Source organism: Chelmon rostratus, chromosome 3, assembly GCF_017976325.1.
Source record: "Chelmon rostratus isolate fCheRos1 chromosome 3, fCheRos1.pri, whole genome shotgun sequence".
In the NCBI taxonomy this organism is placed as follows: domain Eukaryota; kingdom Metazoa; phylum Chordata; class Actinopteri; order Chaetodontiformes; family Chaetodontidae; genus Chelmon; species Chelmon rostratus.
In genome coordinates, this window is record NC_055660.1 from 18,275,074 (window position 1) to 18,291,648 (window position 16,575).

Consider the following 16,575-nt stretch of genomic DNA (forward strand, 5'->3'; position numbering starts at 1 on the left):
GACTTGCTTGCTATCTCTGACGCTTTTCTAAGTTTACCAGTTCCTCTGGGGGTCACTGACCAGCAGAGCGGCTGAACCATCTCAAACAAACATTTGCAAATTAAATTGGGTTAGATAAACCAGACCTGCTCTCCCCTGAAGAACTCACATTTTTAGCTGTCAGTGATATGATGTGTATTTAAATATGTTATTATGGTTATTGGAGAGCTTCCATTTTTTAGTAATAAACTAGGCTAAATCTCCTCTTGAATGTGGCTTCAACCCACACCTCCAAGATACCTAAACTAACATACACATAGCATGCTGTTTGGCATGATTGCTGTAATGTTGTTTATCTGCTTCATTTGGGCAAACAGCTTCAGTGTTACTGAAAAGGGCAGTGCATGGTTTAAGTAGTGCTCATTGGAAATCTGTATTTGACTGTCTGGGTGTCTTGGGCTTTCTCTCTTTTTCATTATTTATGAGCCGGTTTCACGCTGTGTGTCTGCTGCAGTCTCTTGTACCAAATCAAGGCTATCGATCAACTCTGGGTAAATATGCAGGAGTGAAGACCTTTGTGCCCAATCAATAGAGGCTTGCACTGGCATGTGATTGGATCAGGCTATCAGTGGCCGTGTACCTAAGAGCCCTTATGCAGGTCCCATCCCCTCCCAGATGCAGGGGACACAGAGGAGACTTTACTCCAGAGAAGATGGCTCCAACTGTGATTCTGCTGGTCCTCGGCCATCTTGCTTTATACACAACTGTAACATCCAAGAAAGGTAAAGTGGAGCAGGATAACTGCTTTATATATATATATATATATATATATATATATATATATATATATATATATATATATATATATATATATATATATATATATATATATATACACACATATATACATATATACATATACATATATATATATATATATATATACATATATATATATATATATATACATATATATATATATATACATATATATATATATATATATATATATACATATATATATATATATATATATATATATATATATATATATATATATGAGCATGAAATTATTTGAGCGTGAAATGAACTAGTTATGCTTTTTGGTAGTGTGCTGCAAGTATTCCCGCCTTACACCCTGCCAATCCCTTTCCTTCACCTGTTTGCATTTTTGTATCTTTGTGATGGTTTTGCATCAAGAGTAAAATATGCACAAGAATTCACAACATTCTGATCTTGCATTTTTCTATTAATGTACGTCAATATTGACCTGCAAACTTCAATCCTGCCTTTTATATATTCATCCAGTGATATTTCTGCTCTCTGACCAGTATGTGGCAGACCTTCTGTTGCTGACGGGATCGACATCTTGACCCTGAAACGGGTGTATGAGGTTGGAGAGGAGGTGACCCTCACATGTGAGCGGGGGTACTTGCCTTCAACGGCGACCCCTCACCGGATGACCTGCACCTCCACAGGAGCTTGGACACAGTCGGACCTGGCGTGTTCCCGTGAGTTTCGGGGGGTGGTAGACTCACAATCTTAGAGTAGAAAGCCTGTTTAAAAAGTTGACGTAGGACAATGTTTCGAGTTTCTGCTGCTCTTTTTAAAAGTATATATGAAGTCTGCCATGAACCCCAAAAAATAACTCCAAGTGTGTTTAGTATTATTATAGTGAGTAGTGTTTACTTTACTTCATGATGCCTAGCTTCCTCTGCCTCACCTGTCCCATGATGAGGTCCAAATGCTGCGTTACTTAATCTCTACACATGAATAATTAGTGTTATTTAACTTGCAAGAGCTGTAGATTAAGTATCATATCACTTTTCTTGCAGCTAAGATGTGTCCAATCCCTAGACCTCTGCAGCCGTTAGCAATGGGGAGGACAGAAGCTCCGTTCAAGAGTGTGCTCAACTACACATGTGATGACGGGTAAAAGTCACTATCTTCAAAAAAGATCATAGCAAGGTGTGTTTACTGTCAGACATGTCAGAGTAAACTTTTGTTCATCAGGTACATCATGCAGGGAGCCAATGAGAGCAGGTGTTTGCACGATGGTACCTGGAGCAATCCACCACCTCTCTGCAAAGGTAAATGTACTGTTCGTAGAGGAAATGCAAAGTCTGAACATGTTTAATCTAACCCGGGAGCCGGTCTTCTGTTTGTTTATTGGTGCACTTGCTAATTTCTGTTACTTTGTATTTGTGTCTATAAAGTTATTATGGACATTTGTTTTGTTCAGTAATGGCTGAATGTGTCTGACTTTTATATAGATGCCTATAAAGCAGTCTAAATAACATCAGCGTAATGTGGAGTTCTCATTCGTAAGACTCACAGAGAAGAAAGGCTTCAGGGCTGGTGACACCAGAACTCTAGAGTGATCATTTCTCGTCCGTGCAGCTGTGTATTGTCCGCTGCCCAAGGCACTTAGAGATGGAAGAATTGTCCATGATAAGCCAGTTACTGGATCCAACACCATGTATGGGCAAGGCTGGACATACGAGTGTAACACACCAAAGGCACCAAGTTATGAGAGGGGATCCTGCATGGCTGATGGCACTGCAACTGAGCCACCGGTGTGCCGAGGTACAAAGACAAAAACAGCATTCTCTAGATGTTCAATTATCGCTCCTCCTCTTGTCTATATATCTTTTATTCCTTTCTGTTTTCTTAGACAGCCTATATTTTGCAGTTGTAACCACTAAATAAATCCTCTTTTCTTTTTTTCTTTTTTTTTTTTAACCTGTTTTGATGATCCCAGAGGTGAGCTGCTCCATCCCAACAGGTATACCAAATGGCTTCATTACCTTCGCTGTGAAGAGACAACATGGCTACAAGGAGAAGGTGCGGTACGGCTGCAATGAGCACTATGTTCTGGATGGTGAGGCTGAGATACAGTGCCAAAACACAGGAAACTGGTCTTCCAAGCCAGTTTGCAGAGGTGAGTCATGGGAAAATGAGATCATAATAACTACCCTGAGACTACATTTCTCTGCTTATGTTCCATGGTTGCAAAAGATTCTGGATTCAGTTAGTCAGCAGTCAGTAAACTGAAAGCATCCAGATATGATCCGATTTTGTGCCTCAAAAGCTGTGAGAGTCTCCAGAAAAACAATAAACTCTTCTTAACCTTCAGAACTGCTTTCACACAAACTTGGGGTTGGTAATTAAAATTCCCCTCAACCACAGAGTGGATATGTAATGTCTGGTGAAAACACGCTTCAGCTGCTCTGTTTTCCCACCCAGCTCCCTGCACGGTTGGCATCAAAAGAGGCCGCATCTTCTACAATGCCAAGAAGCTCTGGATCGCAGACCTGAAACCAAACAGAGTCCTCCACGGTGAACATGTTGTCTTCTATTGCATGAACAGAGCTGACAGGTGTGGCTACCCTGTGGCCAGCACCTGTAACGATGGAACCCTCCCCATCCCAGAATGCTTTGAGGGTGAGTTCTCATCAGCTTGATAAATCTAATTCAGACCCCTCTAGTTCCACCTGTTGAGGTTTGGATGCGTGACAGACAGTTTCTCACTGAGTAATGACAGCCAGCACTCTCTTTCTTTTCCTTGCCTTTAGAACCAGGCAAGGTGGAGTACACCCTGAGTGCCAAAAACCTTCCATCAGAAATCGCGATGTGTGCTGCTTCGCCCCCTGCAAGCCCCACAAGCTCTTCAATATCTGCTTAACTTTGCACAGAATGACCAGAAGCACCATGTACACTGACAGGATGTGAATGATTGGATGATGAATAATAGATCTGTAGGAACATACGGCAAGAAAGATGCCCCTTTTGTTAATGGTTTAATTCATCTTTTATTTTTTTTTACCATTTACATACTGTACATACATACCCAGCACTGAGGTTACAATAAACACTGAGTCTGAAAAATCTGAACTATGTGTCCAAAAAGATCGTTCATCATTTCCCAAGAGATTTGATACCATTCACACCTTCACTGACACTCTCGTCTCCCTCATAACATACCTTACAGTACCAATCCAATGTGATTTCATGGTGTGAACAACCCAGGGAGGTGCTGGGACATGCCCTCAGGACAATGGCACAAAATTACACAAGAGCAAGAGCATAAAAAGTTTGAACTTCTTGGCTTTAACCAATCGAGTTTGTGTGCATGTGTGTTTACAGCGTCTGCTTTTGTAGAGCTCAGCTCACATCGCATTAGTGCTACACATGTTTAAAATGACTGGGAAGCTCCATAAAACTTTAAAGTGTAACAGGAAGCGGCGGAGTAGATATATAAAAAAGAAGAGGAAATTGTTGTATAGCTTTGGTAATGCATCCTTGTAAATATTTCATGGGCAAATACACTCATGTGAATAACCCACCACTGAGGTCACTATGGTCCGCTGGGCCTCTGTCGGGATGATGAGCACACTATCCAGGGCAGGGCACTAGGGCTGTGTCTGCTAGAGAATGTTACACAGCCTAAGGGACAGCTTTTCAGCGTGTTGTTTGTAGAGACAGGTCAGGACCCTGCTGAGGGTCCCTTGCCCCATGTGCTTTTAATTTCTTCATCTGTTAGTTGACATGAATCCGGCCTTCAGCACCATTAAAACTTGTGCTGCTGCTATTTCATCTCGCAGCTCAAAATGGCTTTTCTTATGGCTCTGACGTCCGCAAAAAGGGGTGGTCACTTATTTGCTCCCTTTGTGGCTCCGTGAAGAGATCTCTCCATTAAGGTGTTGGTGGAAGGCATTTATACTGCAGCTTCTCGGTCTTGCCCGTTTTTTATTCATGTATTTTATTTTGTATGATGTCTCACGCTACTCTCTGACTCACTCTGTCTTAAGCGTTTTGTCAGAGTGATCAATGTCGGGGTTTTCAGCTGTGTGCTCTGGACTCTGCCTGCTGACACATGGAGAGTCTTTATTCCCCTTTTCTGCTCCTTGATGTGCTGCAACAATACAAAACCTTTGTCTCTGCTCTTTCACAGCAGTACGTTCTATTTGTTCCCAGCCTTTATTGCCTCACGAGAAATGTTAGCTATTTCTCATGCTGTGCCATAGTGGCACTTGTAGCATTTTGATATGCACCATTATGCATGACAGTATGTCATTGTTTTTTTTCTCTTGGCAAAGTGGGCGCTTAATTGTACATGTGGTACCAGATATGCCATTTATCACCATATCACCCTTATCCCACCAGCAATAGCCTGAGAGGACAAACCCTATATGAAACAGAACATTAGTTACCTATCATAACTCCAGATTATTTGAGTATTGGCCGTCTAAGCTGTCTAAGCTTTGGCCCCCCCTGTGAATGGCTGAAGAAATAGCCATTTTTTGGGAGCAAATTTGGTCTCAACACAATTTATCCCACAGATGGGTTTACAGACATTTTAACTGAATGCTGAAGTCAGGTTACTGCAAACTACAACTGGTTGCTTTTAACCATCAGAGAACTCTTTGGAGCCTCACATTTTGTCCACAAAATCAGTTTAGCATTTTGTTTATTTAGCATCATGATGAAAATACATGTGATAAAAATAAAAATGTAAATACATTGCAGGTTGTAATTATGTCCGCACAGGCTTTGTAATTAGTATTTTTGTTCTCCCATTTCTCAACCTCTTTCTTAATCTCACTTTCTTTCTGAGAGCATTTCAGGTGACACCTACTATGTATCAAAGTGCTGTTGGTAGTTTTGTGAGTAATTGCAGCAGCAGGTTTGGGGTACTTAAACACCACTATAGTGTTGACAAATTGTTGTCGTCACAGTGGGAACACACACACACACACACACACACACACACACACATTCTGTGGAGTACACTGCAAACGTTTGGTACGGAACACATTAATGAGTATTCCTTGTGATGTTCACTATGATGGCAACTGACTGTTGTCACTGATGGGGAAGGCTCCCTGCTTTGGTGCTCACACTTGCTGAGGACGAAATTGGGGGTGGGGGGGTGGGCGACAGCTTTCAGGACAGGTTGCCATGGAAACACGACCCGCGAGACCACCTCTCTCCAGCCCGTGAGCAGCTAAACCAATCACGGGAGGGAGATCACCGAGTCGTGCTTGCATTGAGCTTGTATAAAGGAAGTTGGCCTCCTGGCGTAAATCTCATCGATGTTCGAAAAAACAGAGTAAGATGCCTGAACTAGCGAAGTCTGCGCCCAAGAAGGGCTCCAAGAAAGCCGTGACGAAGACTGCGGCCAAGGGCGGCAAGAAGAAGAGGAAGACCAGGAAGGAGAGCTACGCTATTTATGTGTACAAGGTGTTGAAGCAGGTCCATCCCGACACCGGCATCTCCTCCAAGGCCATGGGCATCATGAACTCGTTCGTCAACGACATCTTTGAGCGCATCGCAGCTGAGGCGTCTCGTCTGGCGCACTACAACAAGCGCTCCACCATCACTTCCAGGGAGATTCAGACCGCCGTCCGTCTGCTGCTGCCCGGGGAGCTGGCGAAGCACGCCGTGTCTGAGGGCACCAAGGCTGTGACCAAGTACACCAGCTCCAAGTGATCTGCTCTGCTGATAACTCAAAGGCTCTTTTTAGAGCCACCACTTCTCTCAAGAGTCAATATTCCCTGAACGTGGTGCCACAGTTATAAGTTCCAAGAACGCACGTGTTTTAGCTTGAAACAACATTCTAAAACGTCACAGCCTTCCATCACACTCTACTTCTGACACCATGCATGTGTAGCTACATTCTCAGTGTAGCTGACAGGCATAGGGGCTATATTGTTATAGGACGAAGCTTTAATTATCTGCAGACTTTGTTTCTATGGTAAATCCTTATTTTGCATTAAACTTATATTTAAGAAGCACACAATCCACAAGTTCCAATACAATTGTATGTGAAGTTAATTGACCCAGATGGTAATGGTCTCTGGGGTCAAAGGTCAATAAACATGTTTCATGACTGTTGATCAGTCTGCATGGTTAGAATGACACATCCCATGTCCCAAAATGGAACACACACACACACACACACACACACACACACACACACACACACTACTGGTGATGAGGTGAAACAGCTCTTTTGGTTCTTATTTTCTTCCAGCAGTCCATACATGACAGAGTTGTAGTATATGGCAAAGAACCAGTCCAAGGCCTTGTGTTACAGACCAGATCTCGGGACCTCTGTAACAATCCAACAGGAGGTGTTGCTGTGTTTCATCATCACAATGATGCTTTGGGAGGTTTTAGTTTTTCAGTCTCTTGATTAGTGCACTCAGTGTTTTCACTAGCAGATTCAGTTTTGCCTGGTGCACTCAAAACATGTGCTTTGGGTCAGAGGTGGAATAGTTTCTTCCCTCCTCTTCCTCTCAAGTCTGAGGAAGAAACTGCCTCCCATCTGCATGCTGCTACGTCGGGCTCACTGCTGCCTTGCACTGTTCCCAGCTGCATGTAGACATCACAACCCATGATCTGTGTGCTTATTTAAATGGTACTTTGTTGTGGGGACCTCAGAGACCAACACTACATTAATTTGTTGATTGATAAAGGAGTATAATATGTGAACTTTATGCATACATCAGTGTATGAAAACACTGTTTGAGATACATTTCCCAACCGATAGCCCACATTATGCAATGATCAGATATTTCATACGAGTAACCTGACATTTCTGAATTTTTTTTTCATTTGCCAGTTCTGCATTTTTAAATGATCTTATTCTTTAATTATGAATCATTTGTTTTGCTTTGTGTGTCCTGTTTTGTTTAAGTTATGTCTTGTGTCCTTATCGAGACATTTTCTTTGTACATGTAAAAAAAGCAGTAGACAATATATACACATAAAGATCATTACAGATCATATCAAATAGCTCACCATTTCTGCCGCATGACCAAAAACCATACCCCTAAAAGCTGAGCCATAACATCAGCCAGGTGTGGAGCAGAAGGCAGACTCCAGAAACAAGGCTGAAATGTTCAAGATAAGCAATGAGCATTTTGACAGATAAATTATTCATGACTGTTAAGCAATTTTACAGCCTAACCTACAACAACTACATTATTGTCTATTGTGCAGTGTAGTGCACAGTGGGAGAGGTTATTCAAGAAATACAGTGATATAGGGTCATGGCTGCAATGCACTGGCTTTGACATAAAGTGGCTGTAGTGACACAAGTAACCAGTTTGCTTGAATTCTTTTAATGTCATTGTCAGAGATATAGGAAAGTATCAAGTCCTTTTTAGCCACAAAATGTCAGCTATGCAGTTTGTATTTCTGGAAAGAAATAGATTTTAGGGAGGTATTTGATTAACAGAACCATAAGATATGACATATAATAAAGTGAAGGAGAACAACAGTGAAAGAAGCTCTTTAGTGTAAAGTGAGGTGGCTCTTAAAAGAGCCGTTGTTGTTATGTTTGGTATGGAGTGTGAGTGAGAGTTTAAGCGCGCTCTCCGCGGATGCGGCGGGCCAGCTGGATGTCTTTGGGCATGATGGTGACCCTCTTGGCGTGGATAGCGCACAGATTGGTGTCCTCGAAGAGGCCGACCAGGTAAGCCTCGCTAGCCTCCTGCAGAGCCATGACGGCGGAGCTCTGGAAGCGCAGGTCGGTCTTGAAATCCTGAGCGATCTCTCGGACCAGGCGCTGGAAGGGCAGCTTGCGGATGAGCAGCTCGGTGGATTTCTGGTAGCGACGGATCTCTCTCAGAGCCACGGTACCGGGCCTGTAGCGGTGAGGCTTCTTGACGCCGCCGGTGGCAGGGGCGCTCTTACGGGCTGCCTTGGTGGCCAGCTGCTTTCTCGGGGCTTTGCCTCCAGTAGACTTACGAGCGGTCTGCTTGGTTCTTGCCATTATCGCTTCTTACTTTCTTTCTCTGTGCGGAAAAAAAGTGTAATACAGGGACGAGACACGCTGCTCTTAAAGTGTGGGACCGGCTGCGGAATGATGACGCCGCTTCAAACCTCCACCCCTGATTGGTGAAGGGCTTCTCGTGGAGCTCAGCGCCGCCTGGAGGAGCGACACAGCGCCAGAATAGCAGCTGCTGATTGGAGAGAAATCCCTTCAAAAAGACCGCCAGAATTCACAACGGTCGACCTCCACTCCGATTGGTCGAACATGAGCCCCCCTGCGCGCTGCGCGGACATATAACGAAGCGTTGTGGCTGCTGAGAACATATTCTCTGAGCTGTGACTCTAGAAACGATCGAAAAATCATGAGTGGAAGAGGCAAAACCGGCGGAAAGGCCAGAGCTAAGGCAAAGACCCGCTCCTCTCGTGCCGGGCTCCAGTTCCCAGTCGGCCGTGTCCACAGGCTGCTGCGCAAAGGCAACTATGCCGAGCGTGTTGGTGCTGGCGCCCCCGTCTACCTGGCGGCTGTGCTCGAGTATCTGACCGCTGAAATCTTGGAGTTGGCCGGAAACGCCGCTCGCGACAACAAGAAGACTCGTATCATCCCCCGTCACCTGCAGCTGGCTGTCCGCAACGACGAGGAGCTCAACAAGCTGCTGGGTGGAGTCACCATCGCTCAGGGTGGTGTGCTGCCTAACATCCAGGCTGTTCTCCTGCCCAAGAAGACCGAGAAGCCCGCCAAGGCCAAGTAAACATGATGGACATTGCAACAACACCGCACACGAAAAAAAGGCTCTTTTAAGAGCCACGCACTCTCTTCAAAGAGCTCTCCTTTCTCTATTCGAATATATCAGTTCATTACAATTAAAGGAAAAATAATATACTGCATCTCCATCACTCACTCCATCTCCCATCTCCCTATGTGTGGCACCTGTCCAGGCAGGCTGTTACATCTTAACATACTTACTGAGCACCCGTTTCATAATCTCCATCACAGCACTTCTGGTTTTGCATACATAAGTACACAATACTGACATCACCTCAAACTGCCTGGAAGCCATCTTTTTCTGTATGTGACTCACTTGGAGTTCAGGTCAACATCCACTCCATGGCCTTATGTTCCAGACTCTGAGCTTGAACAGTCCATCAGGAGCTGTTGCTGCTGTGTTTCATCAACAATACATCAGGGGACATTTTCTCACTGTCCCATAACTCCATGAAACAACAGCTCAAACAGGAAGTCTGTTCAGACATATACAAGACAACACCATTAATTGTCTCTGAGAAGATTGTTTAATGTTTTTATCATCTCAGGACTTTTGGTTCTAATTTTATATATATACAAGCAACCATTTGTAAAAATAATAAAATAAAATCTATTTACTTGATCAGCCACACCAGTCTCACTCTAGATGTTGATATTGTGTGGTGAAGTCTCCAGACAATTTGTAATCAGGACCATGTCTGGCTCTCCCTCTCCTCGTCCTCCACATGGAGTCATCTCCAACCCAGAGAGCATTTCTGGAGATGGCAGCAGACACATTTTTAGTAAAAGTTATTCTTGCTCACTATACATTTTCCCATATATATAGTAAACATTATATTGATGCCCCGTTCATTGAATCATTTTGTTAGCTGGGGGAAGATGTTTGGACAGGATGAAGTTTACAGTGTTACACATGGTCAGAAGTCTTGTTTGATTTGAATATGTTGAATATGTTTTTGTCTATGTCTCTCCTCCTCCTGTTCTGTCCTGGTTTCATTTTGCACCAGATGCTTGTTCATATAAATTGAAATGACTGGTTAAAATATCCATCTGGACTCGATTGTTGACCCTGCTTTACTCCTCTTTCAACTCCAAACTCTCACTTCAAACTGCATTCACCTTGACACAAACACTTGCTTCAAAATAAGGACACCTGAGCATTTGAATAAAGTCGTTCATCATTGCTCAAACTACACCATGCACTGTATCACTATTGCAATACCTTATTCATCCCATCACATGCAGCAGCTCCCATCATACAAGAGTAAGACGGTCATATGTGAACTATACAATCATGACAGCACACCATAATAAACAACGTGAAATACGCAAACACTCATTGTCGCTCTATGTTTTCAGTTACTGGCAGTGAAATGATCATCAAAAGTAAACATAACTGATGAGGAAAAATACATTACAGTCAAAAATAACAATGGCACTAAGATGTATGGCACCCGCCCCTTCATACTGGTGTCTTTTTTACAATAGCTCTCCTTTAGAAGCACACACACACACACACACACACACACACACACATTGCTTGCACATATGTACAATTTATACAAAAGCCTCTGAAAAATATATTGGCAACTAGAAGTAGTAGCAGCACAAGGCAAGTTCACCTTGAGGGATTGGGGAGTGAGGTGAAGCTTAATACCTCACTCCTCACTGTTGAGTGACATTTCAGACTCAGTGAAATATTATGTGAAGCCACTTAATTGGCACTGTATTCATACAGTTGATCCTAAACGCTGCACAGGCCTGTTGACGGTAACGTACAGCGGGTTTGTTAACTGTACCTTTACATGTCGCTATAACAGGAATAATAATAATAATAATAATAATAATAATAATAATAATAATAATGGAATGCGCTCTTTAAGGTGAGGTGGGTGGCTCTTAAAAGAGCCTTTTGCAGACAGGCTTATTGTTTGTCCGAGCGATGTCAGCTCACTTCTTCTTGGATGCTACTTTCTTGGCTTTGGGCTTTACAGTCTTCTTAGCGGGAGCTTTCTTGGCTGCTACGGGCTTCTTAGCTGCCGCTTTCTTGGGGCTCCTGGTCTTCTTGGGGCTCTTGGTTGCCTTCTTGGGTGTCGCTGCGGGTTTCTTGGCCTTCTTCAGGGGCTTCTTAGCGGCGGCTGCTGCCGGCTTCTTGGCTGCCGCTGTCTTGGGCTTTTTGGCCGCTGCGGCTTTCTTTGCTGCGGGCTTCTTGGCTTTAGGAGCGGCTTTCTTGGCTGCGGGCTTCTTGGCTTTGGGCTCGGCCACCTTCTTGTTCATCTTGAAGGAGCCGGATGCTCCGGTCCCCTTGGTCTGGACCAGAGTCCCCTTCGCCACCAGACTCTTGATGGCGATCTTGACGCGGGACTTGTTCTTGTCCACATCGTAGCCTCCGGCAGCCAGGTTCTTCTTGAGGGCAGCTGCAGACACGCCGCTGCGCTCCTTAGATGCGGCGACAGCTTTGACGATGAGCTCGCTCACGCTGGGACCGGCTTTCCTGGGCTTGGTCGCTGCCTTCTTCTTCGCCGCTGGTTTCGCCGGAGCGGCGGCTGGAGCGGGTGCTACTTCTGCCATCTTGCTTTGCTTCGTAAATGTACTCTCAACGGGAGTCAGACTGAACTGTCGGAGAACCCGGAGCAGGAGGCTGGACTTAAACACTCCATGAGAACCGTGGAGACTCAACCCGGGCCGCGTCTCGTCTGTGCGCTCTGAATGTCGGGCTACTTGTGTTTTCTCTTCATCGATAAAACACTCAAAATTAAACGGGGGACGAGTGCTGAAGGCTGACAGCGAAGCGAGCCCATAGCAGACTTGTGTCTCTTCATATTCCAGTCATGTAGAGCTCTGATGCTCTCTGCATTTTGTAAGGGGAGCCTCCAAACCTCACACATTCACCGCCGCGGCCAGCGCTGCTCGGCGACTTTTCGCACTCATTTCGCTCCTAAAATGCTTTAAAACGCGCCAGAGCTCCGTCAAAAGCCGTTTTCCAGCTGGACCAACTGTTTGTTCCAAAGGTCAAAGTACAAGAAACCGTCGGCCGACAGTCGCTTTCTTATAAAATCAAGTTATTCTGCGAGCAGCAAACACACTGATGGCGACCGACCGAGGCTCATGGTGCCAGACCTCAAACTCACCACGACTGTCAACGTTTCTTTGGCAGGACTAGTTTTAACACACACATACATACATACACACACACACACACACACACACACACACACACACACATATATATATATATATATATATATATATATATATATATATATATATATATATATATATATATATATATATATATATATATATATATATATATATATATATATATATATATATATATAAACTTTACAGTTATAGTATCACGTAACAAACACATGAATAATAGATAATAATAATGTAATTCACATTACTTTTACTTACAATAACTTATAAAAAGGGCACAGGTAGAGGTCGAGGCACTGACATATAGCTTCCATTACATTTTGAACAAGGTTTCCCTTTGTTACACATGTTATTTGATAAAAAGATCAATCATTAAGAAATAAAATAAGAAAAAGTGAAAGTTTTGCCAGAAGGAATGCCACCTGTCAGTCTGTGGACAGCTCCCTCATCTGCTACCTGCACTGCACTCTTCTCTTGTTCTTCAGCCTGACTGAACTTATTACTACATGTCATGGTGTGGGTGCCCTTTTTAAAGATCAATCTTTCCACCCTGACCTTCAGTATTTGAAGATGCAGATAAAGTATCTACACTGTGTCTGTGTGTAAACACTTAACTAACAATGGATGAAAATCAAAATCTGCAACCTTGGACCTGAAACACATGTGTATTGACATACTGAGGTGAAATGGTGTATATAGTTTGTTTCCTTTTATTACACATTATGTGTTAGTGTCTGTGGTGAAAGGACTCCAAGCTGGTGGTACCATCACAGCTTTGGCAGCTGAGACAACTAAGATGAAACAAGTGTAAATACTGTGTGGTGTGCAGAAACGCATAATTCATGTATCAAAGCTTCATCACAGAATTAAAGCAATGTTTGTACACATGATCCAGTGATGCACTGAGATATCCTTTGTGGCCATAATGGGTTACAGTTAACTCTTAACTGAATAATCAGAGACAGGAACAGTCGGTTTTATAAAGCTGGCTGGAGTTAGTGTGAGTGAAGTAAGCAATTTATTTCATGACTGTGGCTCATAAGAGATAAGACTTTATTAATCCCCCACCCGGGAAACTCAGGTGTTACAGGCAGCAGGCAATAGCAATAGAACAGAAAAATACAGTTTTGCACGACTATATGTACATTTTATAGAAAGAACTTATATATATATATAGCCACAAAAGAACTGTAGAAAATTGCCATAAATGTGCCAAAAAAAATTTGCAAATTTTCAGTTCAAACAGAAATGGCACATGGTGGGTACAGAAGAACCTTTATTGCATAGTAATTTTCACAGTAGAATAAAAATATATACATAGGTTGCGTACATAGAGGATAAAAAAAATGTAATATAGCACAAAGTTGCTTCAGACGTGTGTGATAGCAGCTCAGTTAACAATTATTATATATTTGGTATTGTCACAGTGCAGCCAATAAGGGGGTATAATAAAAGGTTGAGGCTGAATTTGATGAAGGTGGTCTGAATCACTGGACTATAATTTAAAATCATGGTCTGACCTTTGAAGTGAAGAACTTTGAACTAACTATAACTCAATCATGTATAGATTGTTGGGGGAAAAAAAGATGGTGTTCAAGCAAAAAGAACTGTTAATTAATCAGTATTGTATGTGGAAAACCAGAAATGCTACAATCCGTCAAGTGAAATGGTGATCAAACAGGTGCTCACTGACCTTAAACAGAGGAAAACTTTGGATCCAACACAGGGCCTGCCATGGCACGTGTTGGACCTTTGATCTAAGAGACTTTATACACTGGATTTGGAGATGAAATAATTCTTGAACTTCAATAACTCAGTTACTATAGTGCTCTAATTAATTTGATCTTCTCAGTTTGTAAACTTCACCTTCTAACCCATGGCAACTGTGCATTGTACTTTCTGCGTGTCCCTCTTGTAATTTTACGGAATAAACTTGAAATTCTTATTTAAGAGGTTAAGTGGAAGAGCTGGGCCAGAATGAATACACACGGTCTATTCGATTTGTTAAAATCCACAAAGGTGCAGCTGAACTGCGAACCGCACGTGGCCCTCCAAACATTCTAAATTCTGATCATTCAAGACTTGTTAATCTAGACAGACAAGGCAATATGGCAATATGTAGGCAATGAACAGCCGCCCGGGTGGTCTTCAGAGGTCACGGAACAGCAAGAACCTTTACCACCGTTGAAAACAGAATCACCTCTTTACATTTCGTGAGTGGCCCTTAAAAGGGCCTTTATTTTTTTTCCAAGTCAGAAAAGAAAAACCGGTTTAACCGCCGAAGCCGTACAGAGTGCGGCCCTGTCTCTTCAGAGCATACACCACATCCATGGCGGTGACGGTCTTCCTCTTGGCGTGCTCGGTGTAAGTGACGGCATCGCGGATGACATTCTCCAAGAAAACCTTGAGCACACCGCGGGTCTCCTCGTAGATCAGACCGGAGATACGCTTCACACCACCGCGGCGAGCCAGACGGCGGATTGCGGGCTTGGTGATTCCCTGGATGTTATCACGGAGAACTTTGCGGTGACGCTTGGCGCCTCCTTTACCGAGTCCTTTGCCTCCCTTTCCTCTACCACTCATCGTTGCTATTCGGATGCTAAATATCCAAAATGTACAGCTTCTTGCACGCTCGGGAATTTAAATGCTTTCTGAGGACGTGTTAGAAAACAGAGGAGGGTCTTTCCTTCTTCTTTGACCTTTCATGATGGTTGATGAGTAGCTCTTCGGTTCACTAGCGCCACCTCCTGAACAACAGCATGAATTACAGACAACATGTGTCCTCTAAGAATTTTAGTTTGAAAGGGAAAAGTCTGTCAAGAACAATCATAATAAATCTCCAGAAAACGTGTAATGGTTTGTTAAATTAGGTGTCATTACTTGCCTCACCTTTGCTGTCTGAGGTTCTGAACCAACATCAGTACAGCAGATGTACACACACACACACACACACACACACACACACACACACACACACACACACTCTTAGTGCTAACAGTCATTGGCTAAAGGGGCAACCCCTTAATGCAACAAGCTCAGTAACAAATTGCCAGCTGATTTGAATGGCAAAATATGGATTATTGAATGCTTTCTGGATAGGAACCTGCTCACTATACATTATCTCTTACACACACACACACCAAAGAGCAACTGGACTTGCTTGTTGTTCTAGAAGAAGTTTCGCCTCACATACAGAAGAGCTCCACAGACCCATGGCACAACACAGGAGATCCAACACCTTGGGTCAAGACTCAGCAGTGCATCTACATCTGAAGGACAAGGGACACTCCTTTGAGGACAGTAATGTACTTATTCTGGCCAGGCAAGACAGATGTTTTGAAAAAGTGAAAGAAGCCATCCATGTCAAAATGGAAGAACCAAGGGGGTGGCCTATGACACCACTTATCAGGTTTGCAGGTTAATTTGCTTAGAATGCTGTACTCAGACCCCCAGCAGCTTAACAGCCATTCACACCAAGGCCCATGTGACTACCGGTTCTTTGTTTAAATTCATTATGGTAATGTTGGTCTTTTATTACACGTGAAACACTGCTGTGGAATCGTTGACATGTAAGCAGATGCCAAGTTCCAGATTAGCTGTCAATAGTGCAAGTGAAGGGTCAGTTACCCAGTAAACATTTCCTCGACCAGCGTCGAGATGAAGACGTCCAATCTACGTCGCGTTACGTCGTGACCTTAATTCGACAGTTTTTCAACATAAAATAATATCTGAGCAAATATGACATGAAAAATAATGCATTTTAGAGCGGGTTAACTGATTAAATACTGCCAGCAAACATTTTCTTAATCCGCGTCCAGATGACGACATTCAGTCGACGTCGCGACACGTCGTGACTTAATTTAGACTTTTTTCCGACATGATAACATTAG

The 16,575-nt window shown here is 43.3% G+C and overlaps 6 protein-coding genes across 6 annotated transcripts; 3 read left to right on the forward strand and 3 right to left on the reverse strand.

Annotated features, from left to right (window-relative positions):
• Positions 1 to 691: 691 nt before the first annotated feature.
• LOC121604827 (beta-2-glycoprotein 1-like) lies at positions 692 to 3,664 on the forward strand. The gene is made up of 8 exons (XM_041934448.1): positions 692 to 761; positions 1,311 to 1,490; positions 1,815 to 1,911; positions 1,993 to 2,069; positions 2,380 to 2,565; positions 2,741 to 2,920; positions 3,226 to 3,423; positions 3,555 to 3,664. The coding sequence occupies exons 1-8, from the start codon at positions 692 to 694 to the stop codon at positions 3,662 to 3,664; spliced, it is 1,098 nt and encodes a 365-aa protein (XP_041790382.1).
• A 2,432-nt stretch (positions 3,665 to 6,096) lies between these two features.
• Positions 6,097 to 6,471, forward strand: LOC121604831 (histone H2B 1/2-like). Its single transcript, XM_041934451.1, has one exon. It carries the CDS (start codon positions 6,097 to 6,099, stop codon positions 6,469 to 6,471), a length of 375 nt encoding a protein of 124 aa, XP_041790385.1.
• A 1,668-nt stretch (positions 6,472 to 8,139) lies between these two features.
• Positions 8,140 to 9,892, reverse strand: LOC121604830 (histone H3). The gene has a single exon (XM_041934450.1). The coding sequence runs from the start codon at positions 8,759 to 8,761 to the stop codon at positions 8,351 to 8,353; it is 411 nt and encodes a 136-aa protein (XP_041790384.1). The 5' UTR covers positions 8,762 to 9,892; the 3' UTR covers positions 8,140 to 8,350.
• Positions 9,120 to 9,530, forward strand: LOC121604833 (histone H2A). The gene has a single exon (XM_041934454.1). The coding sequence runs from the start codon at positions 9,123 to 9,125 to the stop codon at positions 9,507 to 9,509; it is 387 nt and encodes a 128-aa protein (XP_041790388.1). The 5' UTR covers positions 9,120 to 9,122; the 3' UTR covers positions 9,510 to 9,530.
• A 179-nt stretch (positions 9,893 to 10,071) lies between the features above and the next one.
• LOC121604828 (histone H1-like) lies at positions 10,072 to 12,129 on the reverse strand. Its single transcript, XM_041934449.1, has one exon. The coding sequence runs from the start codon at positions 12,092 to 12,094 to the stop codon at positions 11,474 to 11,476; it is 621 nt and encodes a 206-aa protein (XP_041790383.1). The 5' UTR covers positions 12,095 to 12,129; the 3' UTR covers positions 10,072 to 11,473.
• A 1,633-nt stretch (positions 12,130 to 13,762) lies between these two features.
• Positions 13,763 to 15,366, reverse strand: LOC121604832 (histone H4). Its single transcript, XM_041934452.1, has one exon. The coding sequence runs from the start codon at positions 15,266 to 15,268 to the stop codon at positions 14,957 to 14,959; it is 312 nt and encodes a 103-aa protein (XP_041790386.1). The 5' UTR covers positions 15,269 to 15,366; the 3' UTR covers positions 13,763 to 14,956.
• Positions 15,367 to 16,575: the final 1,209 nt, after the last annotated feature.

What these genes read in the sequence shown, in the direction of transcription:
- LOC121604827 (XM_041934448.1), top strand. Translation starts at nt 692, where the DNA reads ATGGCTCCAACTGTGATTCTGCTGGTCCTCGGCCATCTTGCTTTATAC. An exon ending in GTCGGACCTGGCGTGTTCCC is followed by an intron (nt 1,491 to 1,814) that starts GTGAGTTTCGGG and finishes CTTTTCTTGCAG; the next exon opens with CTAAGATGTGTCCAATCCCT. An exon ending in AACTACACATGTGATGACGG is followed by an intron (nt 1,912 to 1,992) that starts GTAAAAGTCACT and finishes TTTGTTCATCAG; the next exon opens with GTACATCATGCAGGGAGCCA.
- LOC121604831 (XM_041934451.1), top strand. Translation starts at nt 6,097, where the DNA reads ATGCCTGAACTAGCGAAGTCTGCGCCCAAGAAGGGCTCCAAGAAAGCC.
- LOC121604830 (XM_041934450.1), bottom strand. Translation starts at nt 8,761, where the DNA reads ATGGCAAGAACCAAGCAGACCGCTCGTAAGTCTACTGGAGGCAAAGCC.
- LOC121604833 (XM_041934454.1), top strand. Translation starts at nt 9,123, where the DNA reads ATGAGTGGAAGAGGCAAAACCGGCGGAAAGGCCAGAGCTAAGGCAAAG.
- LOC121604828 (XM_041934449.1), bottom strand. Translation starts at nt 12,094, where the DNA reads ATGGCAGAAGTAGCACCCGCTCCAGCCGCCGCTCCGGCGAAACCAGCG.
- LOC121604832 (XM_041934452.1), bottom strand. Translation starts at nt 15,268, where the DNA reads ATGAGTGGTAGAGGAAAGGGAGGCAAAGGACTCGGTAAAGGAGGCGCC.